The sequence below is a fragment of the Trichosurus vulpecula genome, chromosome 2 (genome assembly GCF_011100635.1).
Source record: "Trichosurus vulpecula isolate mTriVul1 chromosome 2, mTriVul1.pri, whole genome shotgun sequence".
Classification (NCBI taxonomy): domain Eukaryota; kingdom Metazoa; phylum Chordata; class Mammalia; order Diprotodontia; family Phalangeridae; genus Trichosurus; species Trichosurus vulpecula.
Window position 1 is genome coordinate 197,043,790 of NC_050574.1, and position 14,062 is coordinate 197,057,851.

The 14,062-nt window shown below is 35.7% G+C and overlaps 1 protein-coding gene across 4 annotated transcripts in view; it reads left to right on the forward strand.

The window, feature by feature from the left end:
* NBEA (neurobeachin) overlaps positions 1 to 14,062 on the forward strand; it is a 768,499-nt gene that overhangs the window by 398,917 nt on the left and 355,520 nt on the right. For all 4 annotated transcript variants that reach the window (XM_036747790.1, XM_036747792.1, XM_036747793.1 and 1 more), the window contains one exon: positions 2,642 to 2,706. In XM_036747790.1, the coding sequence (XP_036603685.1) occupies positions 2,642 to 2,706 (65 nt within the window). The remainder of the gene's footprint in view (positions 1 to 2,641; positions 2,707 to 14,062) is intronic.

The window sequence follows — 14,062 nt, forward strand, 5'->3', positions numbered from 1 at the left end:
TGAAAATTGAATATTGTAACTAACTAATCTTAGAGCTCAAAGCATACTTTTTTTTTCATTTTTTTTTCAAAGCATACTTTAATTAAGCATTTGCTTAGTTAGAAAAATACCAAATTCAGAAAAATAAGACATTAAAATGTCTAAGTACTGTATTTATTTTTGTACCAGCCTTCCATTAACACTTTGTATCCAGGGAGATAAGGGAATTATGTTTGGGATAATAAAGTTCTCTTGAGTTGGAAAAATAGAATTCTACCTGCACAAGCCTATAAAAATTAGTCCAAGGTCTTAGTTCAGTAATCATCAATCCCTCATTTGGTTATACATGTAAGATAATATAAGTATTACATATTTTTCTTTTTTTATCAAGTACTATTATATAGTAGCTAGAATTAAACTTTTTAAAAGTAATTATTTAATGATTTGTTACCTTTTATTTCAAAATTCCAAGTTAACAATTGAACAATGTTGGTGGATTGATTTCTCTAGGCCAATAAAGTTCACCAGAGAATAATAACAGATATATTGTTTGATTCAACAGTAATTGTCTTTCAGATCATTCATTCTATGTTCAATAAATATTTGCTGATCACCCACTATGTACAGCATCCTGTTTGGTTGCTACATTGTTGGTGCCTTCATCCTGGTTTGGAAACTGTAGCATTTATAATTTGGGTGGTGGACATTGAAATAAAAGCATTTGGTCTGCAATTCAGAGCATATATAAGACAGTGGTATTTAATTAATTTTAAGAGAAAAAATAAAATGAGCAAAGGCCATGCAAAAGTTGGCTAAATCAAGTTTTTACTATAAGTAGATTTTACTTACCATTGTGGACATGACTTAGAGAAATATTTAAAGAAAGGATAAATATGCACATTTAATTTTATTATTAGTTTCATAACTAATGGGATTTATTGTTCTAATTATTAATTGGCATTTGTAAGTCACCTTTATGATGTTTAAATTATATAAAGTTTTAAATGTAACATGTACATTTATTAGGTTATGTAATAACTCAGGGCTTATGAAATTAGTAAAATATATTGAGAAGTAAAGACTTTAAATTAGCATACACACAGCTGGACTACCAAATGCAAAGTCAATCTGCTGTCTAAGCAAGAAAATGAGTTTATAAATGCAAATAGTCTTTCAAGACTGATTAAATCTTTAGAGGGAAACTAATACATTGAATTTTTGAAGAAAGGCTGAGTGATAATATAGTAAATATGAATGGGGCATAAAGTAGTGATATTTGCATGTCTGTATTTTAACTATATAACAAGAACAGTTTACGAATGTAAAATGAATATTAGAAAAAGATAAGTTTACTTAAAATGCAGTAGTATACCTCTTTTGGTACATCAGAATTTATTTCATAACTATTACTTTGATGCTGTTTTTCTTGCACTTGAAGATTGTACTAGAGTGAACAAAGCACTCATGTAATTGAGTGATGTTATTGAATCTCAGTTTCTTAAAAAATAATCACAGAAACATATGCCTTGTGAAATCATGTTTTAAAGAATTTGCTTGATATTATTTCTGTAGCTAAAAGATAATAAAGATTGTCTGCCTTACCTGTAAGAAAAAGAAAGAAAATATAAGTTGTAACAAATTCGTAGAGGACTTTTAATTTCAGACTAAATACCTTGTATTATAAACTAGAGGGAACCATTGTTTTGGGTTTGTTTTTTTTTTTAGTAGAGGAGTTAACATCACATTTGTTCTTTATTTTGGTAACCCTTTGTAAAATAGATCAGAAATGGAAACAGCCTAGAAACTGAAAACAGGGAGCCCAATTAGGAAGTTATTTCAATAGTATAGTCAAGAGCTGGTGAGAGTTTACACTAAGACTGTGACTACAAGAGCAGAGGGAAGAGAAAAGTTGTAAGAGATACAGAGGTAGATTTGGTCATTACCAATGTCTGTCACAGGATTATGCTGAATCTCTACTGATTCTATGATATCCTCAGAAAAGTTGTTCACAGTGACCCAGAGGCATTCTCAAGGTCCAGTCATCTCTTTTCGTCATTAGAAAGGTTAAGTTTTGTGGCATATGGTTTTAATATTGTATATTTTCCCTGTTTTCAAAGAATTCAGTTATGATAACCATATGATAACTTTCAGCCAACCAGAGTATTACAATAATTAGAATATTTCCTTTTCTAGCCATTCTAAATAAATAGGTATTTATTCTATGTTTTATTTTTCACTTTGAATTCATTAGAAGTTAAAGTATGAAAAATGATCATTTGGACAAATATTTCTGGATCGAATTCTTTTAATTTTAATCCCAAATACTTAAATTGACTCCAAAGAATAGTATTAATCATTTGGGAGTGAGATTTTTACTGAGAGTCCACCTGTGCCATAGTGTTTATATGCAATGTGGTAGCACCCAATATAAATGCGCATATGCATTTATACATATATATGTTTTTATCCCAATCAAGTTTGAAGTAATTTGATGGAAAAAAAAACACAACATATGTTTAGGTTTAAAAGACCCAACTATCCAACCAACGCATTTCCATTGTTCAAGTTCCTCTTAGGCAGGACAGTCAAATGTATTTATGCAATTCTGCCACTACTGCTTCTTTAAACATGCTGTGGTTTGTTTGTTTGTTTTTCCATTTAGGAATGGCAAAATTCGATTCAGAAGAATGCAGGACTTGCATTTATTGAGCTCATCAATGAAGGAAGGTAATTATTCAAGTTTGTAGACAAGTAGTCATTTTATATTTTAGTCCACTGGGTGACTATATCTTTTAAGCATCTGCTCCAAAAAGACTTAAAAAGTCTTTTTAAAATTAAATGAGAGTTACCGTACAGGCATCTGGCTAAGGTATATTTATTTTATTAAAATAGAATTTGTTAGATTCATTTATTTACCCAAAAACCTTCCACAAAGCAAAAGGGCCAGAATGGTTTATGAGGTTTATTTGAGATTTGAGCCACTATCTCACTGAGTAGCAAGTTTTTTTACACAGAGGATCAAGAGAATCCAATCTGTAAACCCATCTGCCACTCCATCTGTTTGGGGAGCATAATGTTTACTGCATACTTCCTCATTTTTTTAACAATTCATATGAATTAATTTTACCTGAACATATCAAATTGTTTGTTATATACCCAAAACATGAAAAGTACTGAATTCTTCTACCGTAAAGTTGAGCATCAGAAATGGAATACTTATTCTATACATGTATTCATATCCTGTCTTTTAGCTGTCTTTTTGTTTGCCCTTATTTTCCATTGCTTTATTTACAGTCGACTAGTAATGGGCTTTCTTTGGCTTAGTTGGCATTGGACACATCAAGACAGATGTACCTGTCTCCTCTATGACATGTGTGGCTTCTAAGCCAGAGACTTAAATTCTTCACAACCCACTTTAAAACAATTAAAACTTTAAAATTCATTTGTTGACTATTACTATTTTTCTTCCAAGATTACTTATATTATTGAAACTAGACTGTTTTGCTAAAATTTATTTCTAATTATTCTCTTATTTATTGTATTCTATGAACTTTTAAAAATCTTTATATTATAGACTAGGTTAAACAAGAACCTCTATTCAATATATTGGGGTGAAAAAGGCTTGAAAAAGATAAGTTCTCTTTATATACTAATAACATTTATGGTTTATATGGTATTGCTACTAAAAGCCTCAAAATTATTTTTGGTGGGCAAATGATATAAATTACAAACCATATTCATAGATGTAGAACTGAAGTCAAAGTTATACAGAAGACATATTTTAGTTTTCAGCTAAGAATTCAGGTCCCTTAACTCATAGGGCTATATTAATTCATTTGAACTATGTAAGTAGGATACATTGGCCTTTGGGCTTCAGTTTTTCATCTGTTAAATAGGGAAGTAACACTGGATGATCTCTAAGATTCCCTCTAGTTCATAATCCCATGATGCTTCTATTCATCAGTAATGTTCTATTTGATTATAGAAATGAGCACCTAGAGCTTAAACTGGGTGGAATTTCATAGGATTTTAAAGCTGGCGCTATTTTTTTTGAAACTAGTACATTTCTTAATACCTACTGCTAAAAAGAAGAGATGGGAATGTATTTAAATAATGAGATGGTATTTTTTTTTGGAAGTAGGAATGTTACACAGGAGAAAGGGAGGTATAGGATTGTGCATGTGTGATTTGAATTGTTTCCTTGCAAATCACAAAAACATCCAGGACACACATCATAATAAATCTTGTGATAGCTGGGATACATAATCCTTGTGATCCTCTCCAGCAACCATATCTATAAAAAGGAGATTCAGGAAAAAGGAGAAAAAGTGCTGAAAACAAGCATTAGGTTCGGACTGCTAGCTATGGGTTTCCTTAGAAGCCCTGCAGTAAAGTCTCCCTTAACTTTCTGTGGTGGTCCAAGTCAGGAGGAGAATGGAAAAGTGAAAATCCATCGAAGTTTTGTGAAAATAAAATTTTATCCAGTAGATTCAACCTCCACCATTTTTTTTTTACCAGAAGTGCCAACAAGTAACAGAAATTATGATCTTGTGTTTGATTTTCACTCTCTTTCCTGACCTTGGATTAAAGTGAGAATAAGATGTATTAAAGCTTTCAAATTATTTTTACATATATTGTCATATTCAATCTTCATGTTTACCTTTTGAGATGGTTACTTTGGGTAATATTGTCGCTATTTTACAGATGAGGAAAGTGAGGCCCAGGGAGGTTAAATGAATTGTTCATAGTAACACAGCTAGTGTTTGAGGTGGGATCTAAAACCGTGTCTCTTCTAACTCTAGGCTTGGCACTCTTCCCAACATCCCTTGCTTGTCTCAAACCCTCCACTAAATGTAGAAATCACTTCTATAGCATCTCTGTTAAGGGTCTCATCCTCCTGGAATATTCCCAATAACAAGAAAATCATTGTTATGAAGCAACCATTTAATTTTTAATTCTAGGTTGTTCCTTTTTTCTCTCTAAAGAGAAGAAAATGTTCATCTTGTGGTCTTTGTTTTTACTTTTGAAGTCACATGAAAATCTATTCTCTTCTAATTGAGATTGCTTCAAGTATTTGCCAGCATTTACCATGTCTTCCACTTAATCCTTCCTTCAAGTAGAACTTTCCCAGATTCTTGAACTAATATCTCTCTTCTAATGGTATGATTTCTAGACTCTTCAACTTCCTCTTATTTTCTACTCGAATTCTAATTTTCAGTCCTACCTAAAGTGAATTGATTACTTTTTATATAACAGCAGAAAAGGAGTAGTTTCTTTCATTTGGATTCTATATATTTGTTAATTCAGCAGCCAAAGATTAGATTAGCTTTCTTAGCAATTGTATCATACTGTTTTCTCATACTAGCCTTATAGTTGACTAAAATCCTCAAAATTTTGTAAGAACTTCTGCAAAGTCTCCTTTCCCCCATGCTGTATGTACATACTTTTGTTAACCCCTAAACTGGTGAGGCAGAATTCTTTACTTTCACTTTTGCAAACTTTATGAAAATATTTTAAAATTTCCTTAAAAATTTATTTTGCTAATAAGATAGGTTAAAACTTAAGGCAGGGCATTTGTTTTGGTAGACTAATTAAGAATTTGTTATTGTTTTAGATGTCTGGAAAGGGTACAGAGAATTGTTGTATAGGAAAACTTATCTGTGAACCATCTACATACCCTCACTACTGCTTTGAAAGCTTAAGGTTGCCACTTCAAACTTTTATTTGGAAGTTCTGTTTTTTGTTTTTTTTTTAGTTTTAATCTGATGCTCTGATAACTATCCCAAAGTGTTCCCATAAGGACTAGGGAAGAGTGGTAAAGATATTTTTTTTAAATCAGTTTTAAAAACAGTAATGCATTTCTCACTCACCTACTTGGTTAGTTTATTACTGAGTCCACCCTTTACTGCTCCATCACAACCCACAAAAAAAGAAACTTCAAATATAAACATGGAGGTTTCTCGTCATTTTGAATGTGTGTTAAGGAAACTTTGGGGAATTCTTGTTTAACCTTGTGCCTGAAGTATCATGTGAGAAGTACTGGGTAACCCTTTATTCTCAGTCTATTCAGGACAACATAAGCCCTGGTATATATTTTTGGTTTAATCGTTGAAAGGAAGTAACTGTATAGGTCTACGAAAGTTGATGTAGATAAGCAATTTAGAGCCTTACAGAGTTGCCTGGGGAGCTAAGATGCTGTGTGACTTGCCATTGACCACACAACTAATGTGTGTCAGAAGTAGGCCCTTACCCCAACTCTGTCTATCCCTTTAGCCACTATACAACACTATTTCTCATCTGGGAGGTTTTTACTAAGATGAAAAGCTTAAGTTTTAACCAAATTATTGTGCATTCATCTTTTAAGGATCAACCTAGAGAAGTTCAGAGAGCTATATCACTATAATATTAGGCTGTAGTTGAAATATATTTTTGACCATGGCAATATATGAAACAGAAGCATTGACATCAGTTTCTGTGGTGAGAGCACCCAAACCCTTTAAATCATGAGTCTTTTAGACTTTCATATTAACAATAATTTTATATGCCTAGATTATCTGAAAACAAAGACCAACTCAGTTTATATCCCCAAGGACTTTTTATCCTTTTTATAAATAGTCGTTCCCAATAGAGCAAATAAGGACCACCAGAAGATAAGAATCTATTGCATTCATTCTCCTTCACTAACTAGCCAACATTAATTCATGGTGCCAGCTTAGTTGTTCATTAAGTATGAATTTTATCTCCCAAACTAGATGAGATGCTCCTTCAGGGAAAGAACCATGTCTTCTGCTTCTTTCTATATCTTTATATTGCCTGTTGAAAAATTGGTGTTCACTAAATGTTAACAGCTCCACTTTCATAGTCTCAAAGAATTTAATAGTTGGAAAGGATATTTAGAGAGTGTCTATTCTAGCCCTCTTATTTCACAAATGAAGTGTTATGGCCCAGAAAGTATAAGTAATTTGGTTAAGGTAACACAGCCAGGTAGTGTCAAAATTGGTCTTATAACTCCAGTGGTCCAGTGTTCCTTCTTCTTTTAATCTCTTACTGTCATCAATCTAGTTTGTGAATTCCTGCCCCAAAATGTGATATCTGATAATTTTTCTGTATAAATAACATGAAAGTCTCTCTAGTGTACTTAATATATCTCCTTTTACCTGATATTTTCAAAGATTTAAATGGGATATGAACTAAAATACATTCTATCTACCATTAGTATTTAAATCTTTAATGCTTTAGTGGAGATGAAGATAAGAATCTTTAAGTGGAAATTGTTATAAATATTTATCATATTTAACATCTAAACTTAGGAATATAATTCATCAATCATTGCTGGAGAGTATAATTGTGCAGTTGTCAACAACTTAACAGGACAAAAACAGTTGATGAATGTGCAGTTGAACTGAAATACTCCCTAGGACAGACTGAAATTATAAACTGGATCATTTAAAGGAATCTAACAAAGGATCTTTGTAATTAAAACAAAGCAAGGTTAATGAGATGTAAAATTGCTTATAATCTCTATGCAATAATGGTCTCATTTAAAATTATTAAAATATGAATTGAAGAATTAGAAGAGTTTAAAGGACTTAAATTGTAGAATTCAGGTAACCTGCTTAACAAATTAAAAAAATAGGTTAAATTATCTAAAATAAGACCTCATGGTTCTTATGGGAGTGGGGATAGATGTGTATACTATAGTATATATCTGTTTAATTTTTTTAAAATTCTTATTTTAAAAAATCTTGTTTAATAATAACAGACAACAACTTCATCCCTATTTTATTTAAGTAAGTATTTCTGGTTTTAATTTGAAGCTCACATGCTGAAAACAATTGTAAAGCACATAAACAAGAACTTTACCACCTCTGCTGCCTAACTTCTTCTTCTTTTTGAGATAGTCTAATCTCTGCATCTAAATTATCTGTTTCATGCTATTCTTAATTCATTTCATACCAGGGAATACTATGAGTTTAATACAGGAATGAAAAAAATATAAAATCGAGAAATGCATGCTTTAAAAAAATCACTTAGATATTGAATTTTAGACCTATTTTATGTATGCCATTTAAAGAGATATGAGATATGATATAAATATGTACATATATGTTTTTACATTGCATAGATTAGGTCAAAATGTATACACGTGTTCTTTAAATAGAATGTGTGTGTGTGTGTGTGTGTGTGTGTGTGTGTGTGTATTATCCCAAAAGCCTTATTGAAGTTTTAAACTTTAATAGCTTTCAGAATAAATATATATATGAATAAATATATGTACATATATATAATATATTGCTATTTTTTTTAAAATAAGAGATGTATGAGCAAAAAAGAAGATAAGTCATTTACATGGTGGAAAGGATAACAAATATTTACACAATGTCAAGGTACTAGAGGAAGATTCCTGGCATATTGGAGAAATTTCCCATGAATGATTTTGGGGAAGACATGAACAAGAACAGGATTATGACAAGGAATGTAGATTCTTTTAATTTGAATAGTTGGAAGCAATAATCATATCTATGAGATCACAGAGGCATCAAAATATTTAATTTTTAATTATGGTCATAGAAATTAAGATATATAAAATTATTCTTTTATAAATAAAGCCAGTAAATAAATTGCATTTCATAATAAGAAAAACTTGAAATCATTAGGCATTTCAAAATTATGTAGAGTTAATGAATTTTATGTGAATCTAAAGCATATCTTAATCTAGCCCTTTTAATGTACCTGAATAATAATAATACCTTACACTTATACAGCATTTTAAGGTTCACAAAATATTTTCTTCACAATACTGTGATCAAAATAATATACATATTCTCAGCCTCAGAAAGGCAAAGTAATTTGTCTGAAGTCACATAGCCATTAAATATCAGAATTGAGATTTGGTTATACATTTTAGGATTTCAAATCCATTATTTTTTCTAGTAACCCATGTTGCCTTCTCTTAATTCAGTTAGTTAACAAGTATTTTTTAAGTTTATTAAGTATTTATTATGTGTTGGCTACTGTGCTACAATGCTGGGGATACAAAGTAAGGCAAAAAAAAATCTCTGCCCTCCAGGAATACGTTTTAATGTGGGAGGTAACATTTAAATAATTAGGTATGCTACAGAGAGAGAGAGAGAGAGAAAGAGAGAGAGAGAGAGAGAGAGAGAGAGAGAGAGAGAGAGAGAGAGAGAGAGGGAAGGGGGAAACTTTAGCAAGGGTACCCAGGGGAGGCTTCTTGAAGAAGGTGGGATTTGAGCTAAGTTGAGAATTCTGAGCTTCAGTAGGGCAAAAAGTGATCAGGTGTCCACTTCAATATGTAATACCAATATATTCAGTCCCTGGGAGTAGAGTACCAGCACACTGCCTAGTTGGTTGGTTATTGTCCTTCATTCTCAAAGAGGACCAAAATGACTTCACTATGTTAGAGTCAAGTTTCAGTGTGTCAAACTGTGGCTGATCAGACCAATACAAGCTTGGAATGCTCTACCACAGGTCAGGCACAAATAGTCCACGTGAACATTTGGCATGGATTCTCTAAATTTGCACATCCTACATTTCCTTTGAGCTGTTTCAATTCTGCTTTGCTCCTAGAGCACCGTACTTTCTCTGATGTGGGCATGCCATGCTTAATGGTCCTGTGCCAGTGTCTCCCATGTCATACAATGAATTCCAAAGTTCTTAAAAGAGACCTTGAGAGTATCCTTGTACTGCTTCTCCTGACCACCATGGGAACGCTTGCCCTGTGTGAGTGCCCCATAAAATAGACTTTTTGGCCACTATATATGTTTTGCGTTCGAATAACATGGCCAGCCCATCAGAGTTGCACTTTCTGAAGCAGAGTTTGAATGTTTGGCAGTTTAGTTGGAAAAAGGACTTTGGTGTCTGATATCTTATCCTGCCAGGTGATCCTCAGAATCTTCCTAAGACAATTCAAACAGAAGTGATTCAGTTTCCTGGCATGGTGCTGGTATACTGTCTGTGTTTCATAGGCACACACCAATGAGGTCAGCACAACAGCTCTGTAGACCTTCAATTTGTTAGTCAGTCTAATACTTCTTCTCTCCCATACTTTCCTTTGGAGCCTCCAATGCTAGCTCTGGCAATGTCTGTGTCAACCTCATTGTCAATGTGTACAAATCCCTGGAAAGTACACTACCAAGGTAAGTGAACTTATCCACAGCATTCAAAACTTTTCCATTTGCTGCAACTGTAACCATTTATGGATGTTGTGGTAGTGGCCGATGGAGCGCCTGTGTTTCCTTGGTGTTAATTGTAAGGCCAAAATTAGCACAGACAGCAGAGAATCAATCCATACTTTGTTGCATCTCAGCTTCAGAAGCTACATTGAGAGCGCAATCATCTGCAAACAGAGAATCATGCATCAACACTCCCTTTACTTTCATCTTGGCTTGTAGCCTTTTCAAGTTGAAGAATTTACCGTCACTACTATTCTCATTGAAAGCATTTGACAACATAGCCAAAATATCATGCTAAAAAGCATGGGAGCAAGCTCACAGCCTTGTTTCACTCCATTGGCAACTGGGAAAGCATGAGAGCATCATCCATTATTCAGATCCCAGGCAAGCATATCATCTTGAAATTGACATACAATGTTAGTGAACTTCCCCTGGCAACCAGATTTTGACATGATTTTCCATAAGCCCTCACCACTGACAGTATCAAAGGCCTTGGTCAGATCTAAAAATGTTGTGTACAGACAGACCTCTGTTCTGCTTCCGGCATTTCTCCTGGAATTGTCAGGTAGCAAACACCATATCAACCCTTCCTCAGTCCTTTCTGAAGCCACACTGGCTTTCAGATAGGTGACCAATCTTCCAGGTGAAGGATCAGCCTATTAAGGAGGATTCTGGCAAGAATCTTGCCAGGATTGACAAAGAGAGAAACCCTCTTGTGATTGCCACAAGACAATTTATTTCCTTTACCTTTATAGAGATTGACAGCAGAGGCCTCCTTGAACTTCTGGGGGATAACTTACCTCCTCTTTCCATATAACCTGGAAAATTTCAGTCAACTTTTGTGTGAACAATGGACCCCCTACCTTGTAACTTCCAGCAGTAATAGAATCAGCACCAGGTGTTTTGCCACATGTAAGCAGTCTAATGGGATTCAAAACTTCTTCTTGTGTTGGAACTTCAGCTAGGGAGGGATTGACTTCAACTGAGCTAAATAGTCATTGACCTCAGCATTGATTGATGATGATCTATTGAGAATACTATGGAACTGTTCTGCCCTTCTCTCTAGGATGGTACCCTTATCACTAATCAGTGTGGCTTCATCAGCACTGAGTAATTGAAATTCAACATAGGCATTTGGCCTTCGGAGCATCATAGTAGCACTTTGGATTGTTACTGTCAGCATAAAACTGAATTTCATCTGCCTTCTTACGTAGCCAAGAATCCTGCATCTCTCTAAGCTTTGCTTGTACTTTTGGAATTAAATGCTGCCTTCTTAGAGAGATAGATAAACTATCTTACTGGTAAACCCTATGGAGTTTTCGTTTTTCATTTAGCAGTTTCTGAATTTCCCCATCATTTTCATCAAACCAGTCTTGGTGTTTGCGAGTGTTCTAACCCAGGTGAACAAATACAGTGCTATACACCAGACCTCTGAAAGCTGCCCACTCCTCTGCTCCACTGTTGCCAATTGTGTGTTGGCTCAACTTTCCCTCCAAGTTAGCAACAGAGTGTTCCTGCTCAGAGAATAGCTCTAATCTGTTGACATTAATTCTTCTGGTAGTCATTTTGCCTTGGGGGTGCTGTTTTTGTTGAATGTGAAGATTTAACTTGGAGAAGATACATCTGTGATCAGTTTAGCACTCTGTGCCACATATTGCCTTCATCACTCTCACATCTTGTCTGTCTCTTCTCCTTACAAACACATAGTCTACTAAATGTCAATGTTTGCTGCAAGGGTGCATCCACAAAATTTTATTGTGTTTAGGGAAACAAAATATAGTGTTGGTGATGAGAAGGTCATGAGATGCACAAGTCTTCAGTAGTAAGTGACCACTGCTGTTGCTGTTTCGAACTCCATTCTTCCCTAGGACTCCCTGCCAAGTCTGGTACTCTGAGCCTACTCTAGCATTAAAGTCACCCAGAATTATAAGCTTGCCCTCTTTTGGTACATTGATGCTAAGGGTCTCCAAGTCTTCATAAAATTTTTCTTTTACCTCATCAGGGTTCATCGTGGTGGGAGCATAGGGACTGATGAGGGTGGCATGATGTTTTCATGCAAGTAGGCATACAAGTTTGTTTGAGTAGATTAGCTTTGATTGAAAAACTACACCACCTTCATGGCACTCCCCTTTGCTGCGGCCACTTCAGAAAAACGTGTATCCAGCTCCAGCTTCTTTAAAATGTCCTTCGTTTGCAAGCCTTGTTTCACTCAAGGCTGCTATTTTGATGCATACCTGCTAAGTTCTCTTGCAACAAGAGCTGCTTGTCTTTCAGGTCTATTGGAATTTGTGTTGTGTTTAAGTGCACATATTCCGTGTGCTGATGGTGAGTGGAATTGTCTTTGCAGACGTTTTGTACATTTTTTGTGTGTTTCCACCACAGAGTGGGATTCCCCATGGTAATCAGGCCAAGGTTGGGTAAGCACACAATTTTTAGGGTACCTGTTCTACCCTTTCCTCACACCAGAAGGTGAGCAGTGCAATCCTTAAAAGGCTGCTCAGCCCCCTGGGGGCTGCTGAATCCCACTGCTGCTTCCCGTGAGAAACAACCCTATGGCCTGGTCCACCTGTGTTCAGGATTGTAACTATAGCTCCCTGTGTATTTGCACCTGCTGCTTCCTCACTTCCCTTGTTGCCATAGCACTTTATGATAGGTTAAATGACATGGGTGGTGTCTTTTGACTCACGTATAAATTGGATTCAAGTGAGGCAGAGTTGCATGACGTTGTCACCCTTGCTATCACCTCCAGAGTCATCACAGTCCAATGGCAGGACAGAATCAAGATGACTGGTGATGGTTCAGTATGCAGTGGATGACCTTGGCGTCTTCAATATCTAACTTAAGCTCTAAGCACTCCACAGTGCCTGCTTCAGCTGCCTTCATGGTCATTGGAACAAATTGTTCTCATTCACCCATTCCATCAGGGAAGTCTCTCTCTCCATGGTTGGGGCAGACATCCCCCCAACTCAGCAATGAGTTTGGGACCCCTCGGTTACCCTGACGTGGTTTAGCCTGTCTGCCAAAATGGTTGTAGAGTGTGCTACAGCTTCTTGGAGCCACAGGTGAGAGTTAGGTGGAACAGGTGGACCCCAAAGGTGGAAAGCATCCTTCAAAAGGGCTTGGCAGCCATCACACTAGAGGTACCAGGCTTCCCCGAACACACCCTATACCCTACCACGGTGCCTAAGGAGGGCCAAGCCCCACCAGGTCAGTGAAACAGAGCAGGTTAATGCTCCCATGACAGTTAGTATGGATATTGACCCTATTGGTGGCTTCTGTGTTTCCAGCCTCAATCAGATGCAGAGGCCTGATACCCAGAAAAACAAAAAAAAAAAGGCAGATGTGATGTGGTAGAGCATTCTAGACGTGGCGGGCAGCTACCCATTGAAATAGCCTTCTGGCTTGTTCTCCTGATGCAAATTCCTCCCCACTCTAGTCTATCCTCTACCCAGATATGAAAATCCTTTTCCCAGAACATAGGTCTGTCCACATCACTCCTTTCCTCATTCAGTAAACTCTAGTGTTTTCCTGTTATCTCCAGGATAAAGGTTGTATAGTCTCATTTTTGATTTTTAAATCCCTTTAGAACACGACCCCTTTCTGCTTTTCTAGTCTTTTTATAATTTTCTTCCCTCTATATCGTTATGATCCCGTGACACTGGCCTCCTTGTTTCTCACACCACTCCGTCCCCTGACTATACCTTTTCACTGACTGTTCCCCATGCGTGGAATGCTTTTCATCCTTGTCTTCCCCTGTTGGCTTCCCTGGCTTCTTTCAAGATGTGGCTAAAATCCTACCTTCTACAGGAAATCTTTCCTTGTCCCCCCCGTTTACCCCCACGCACCCCCCATGGCTAAAGCTTTCCCTCTGTTAATTTTCTGAAATTTAT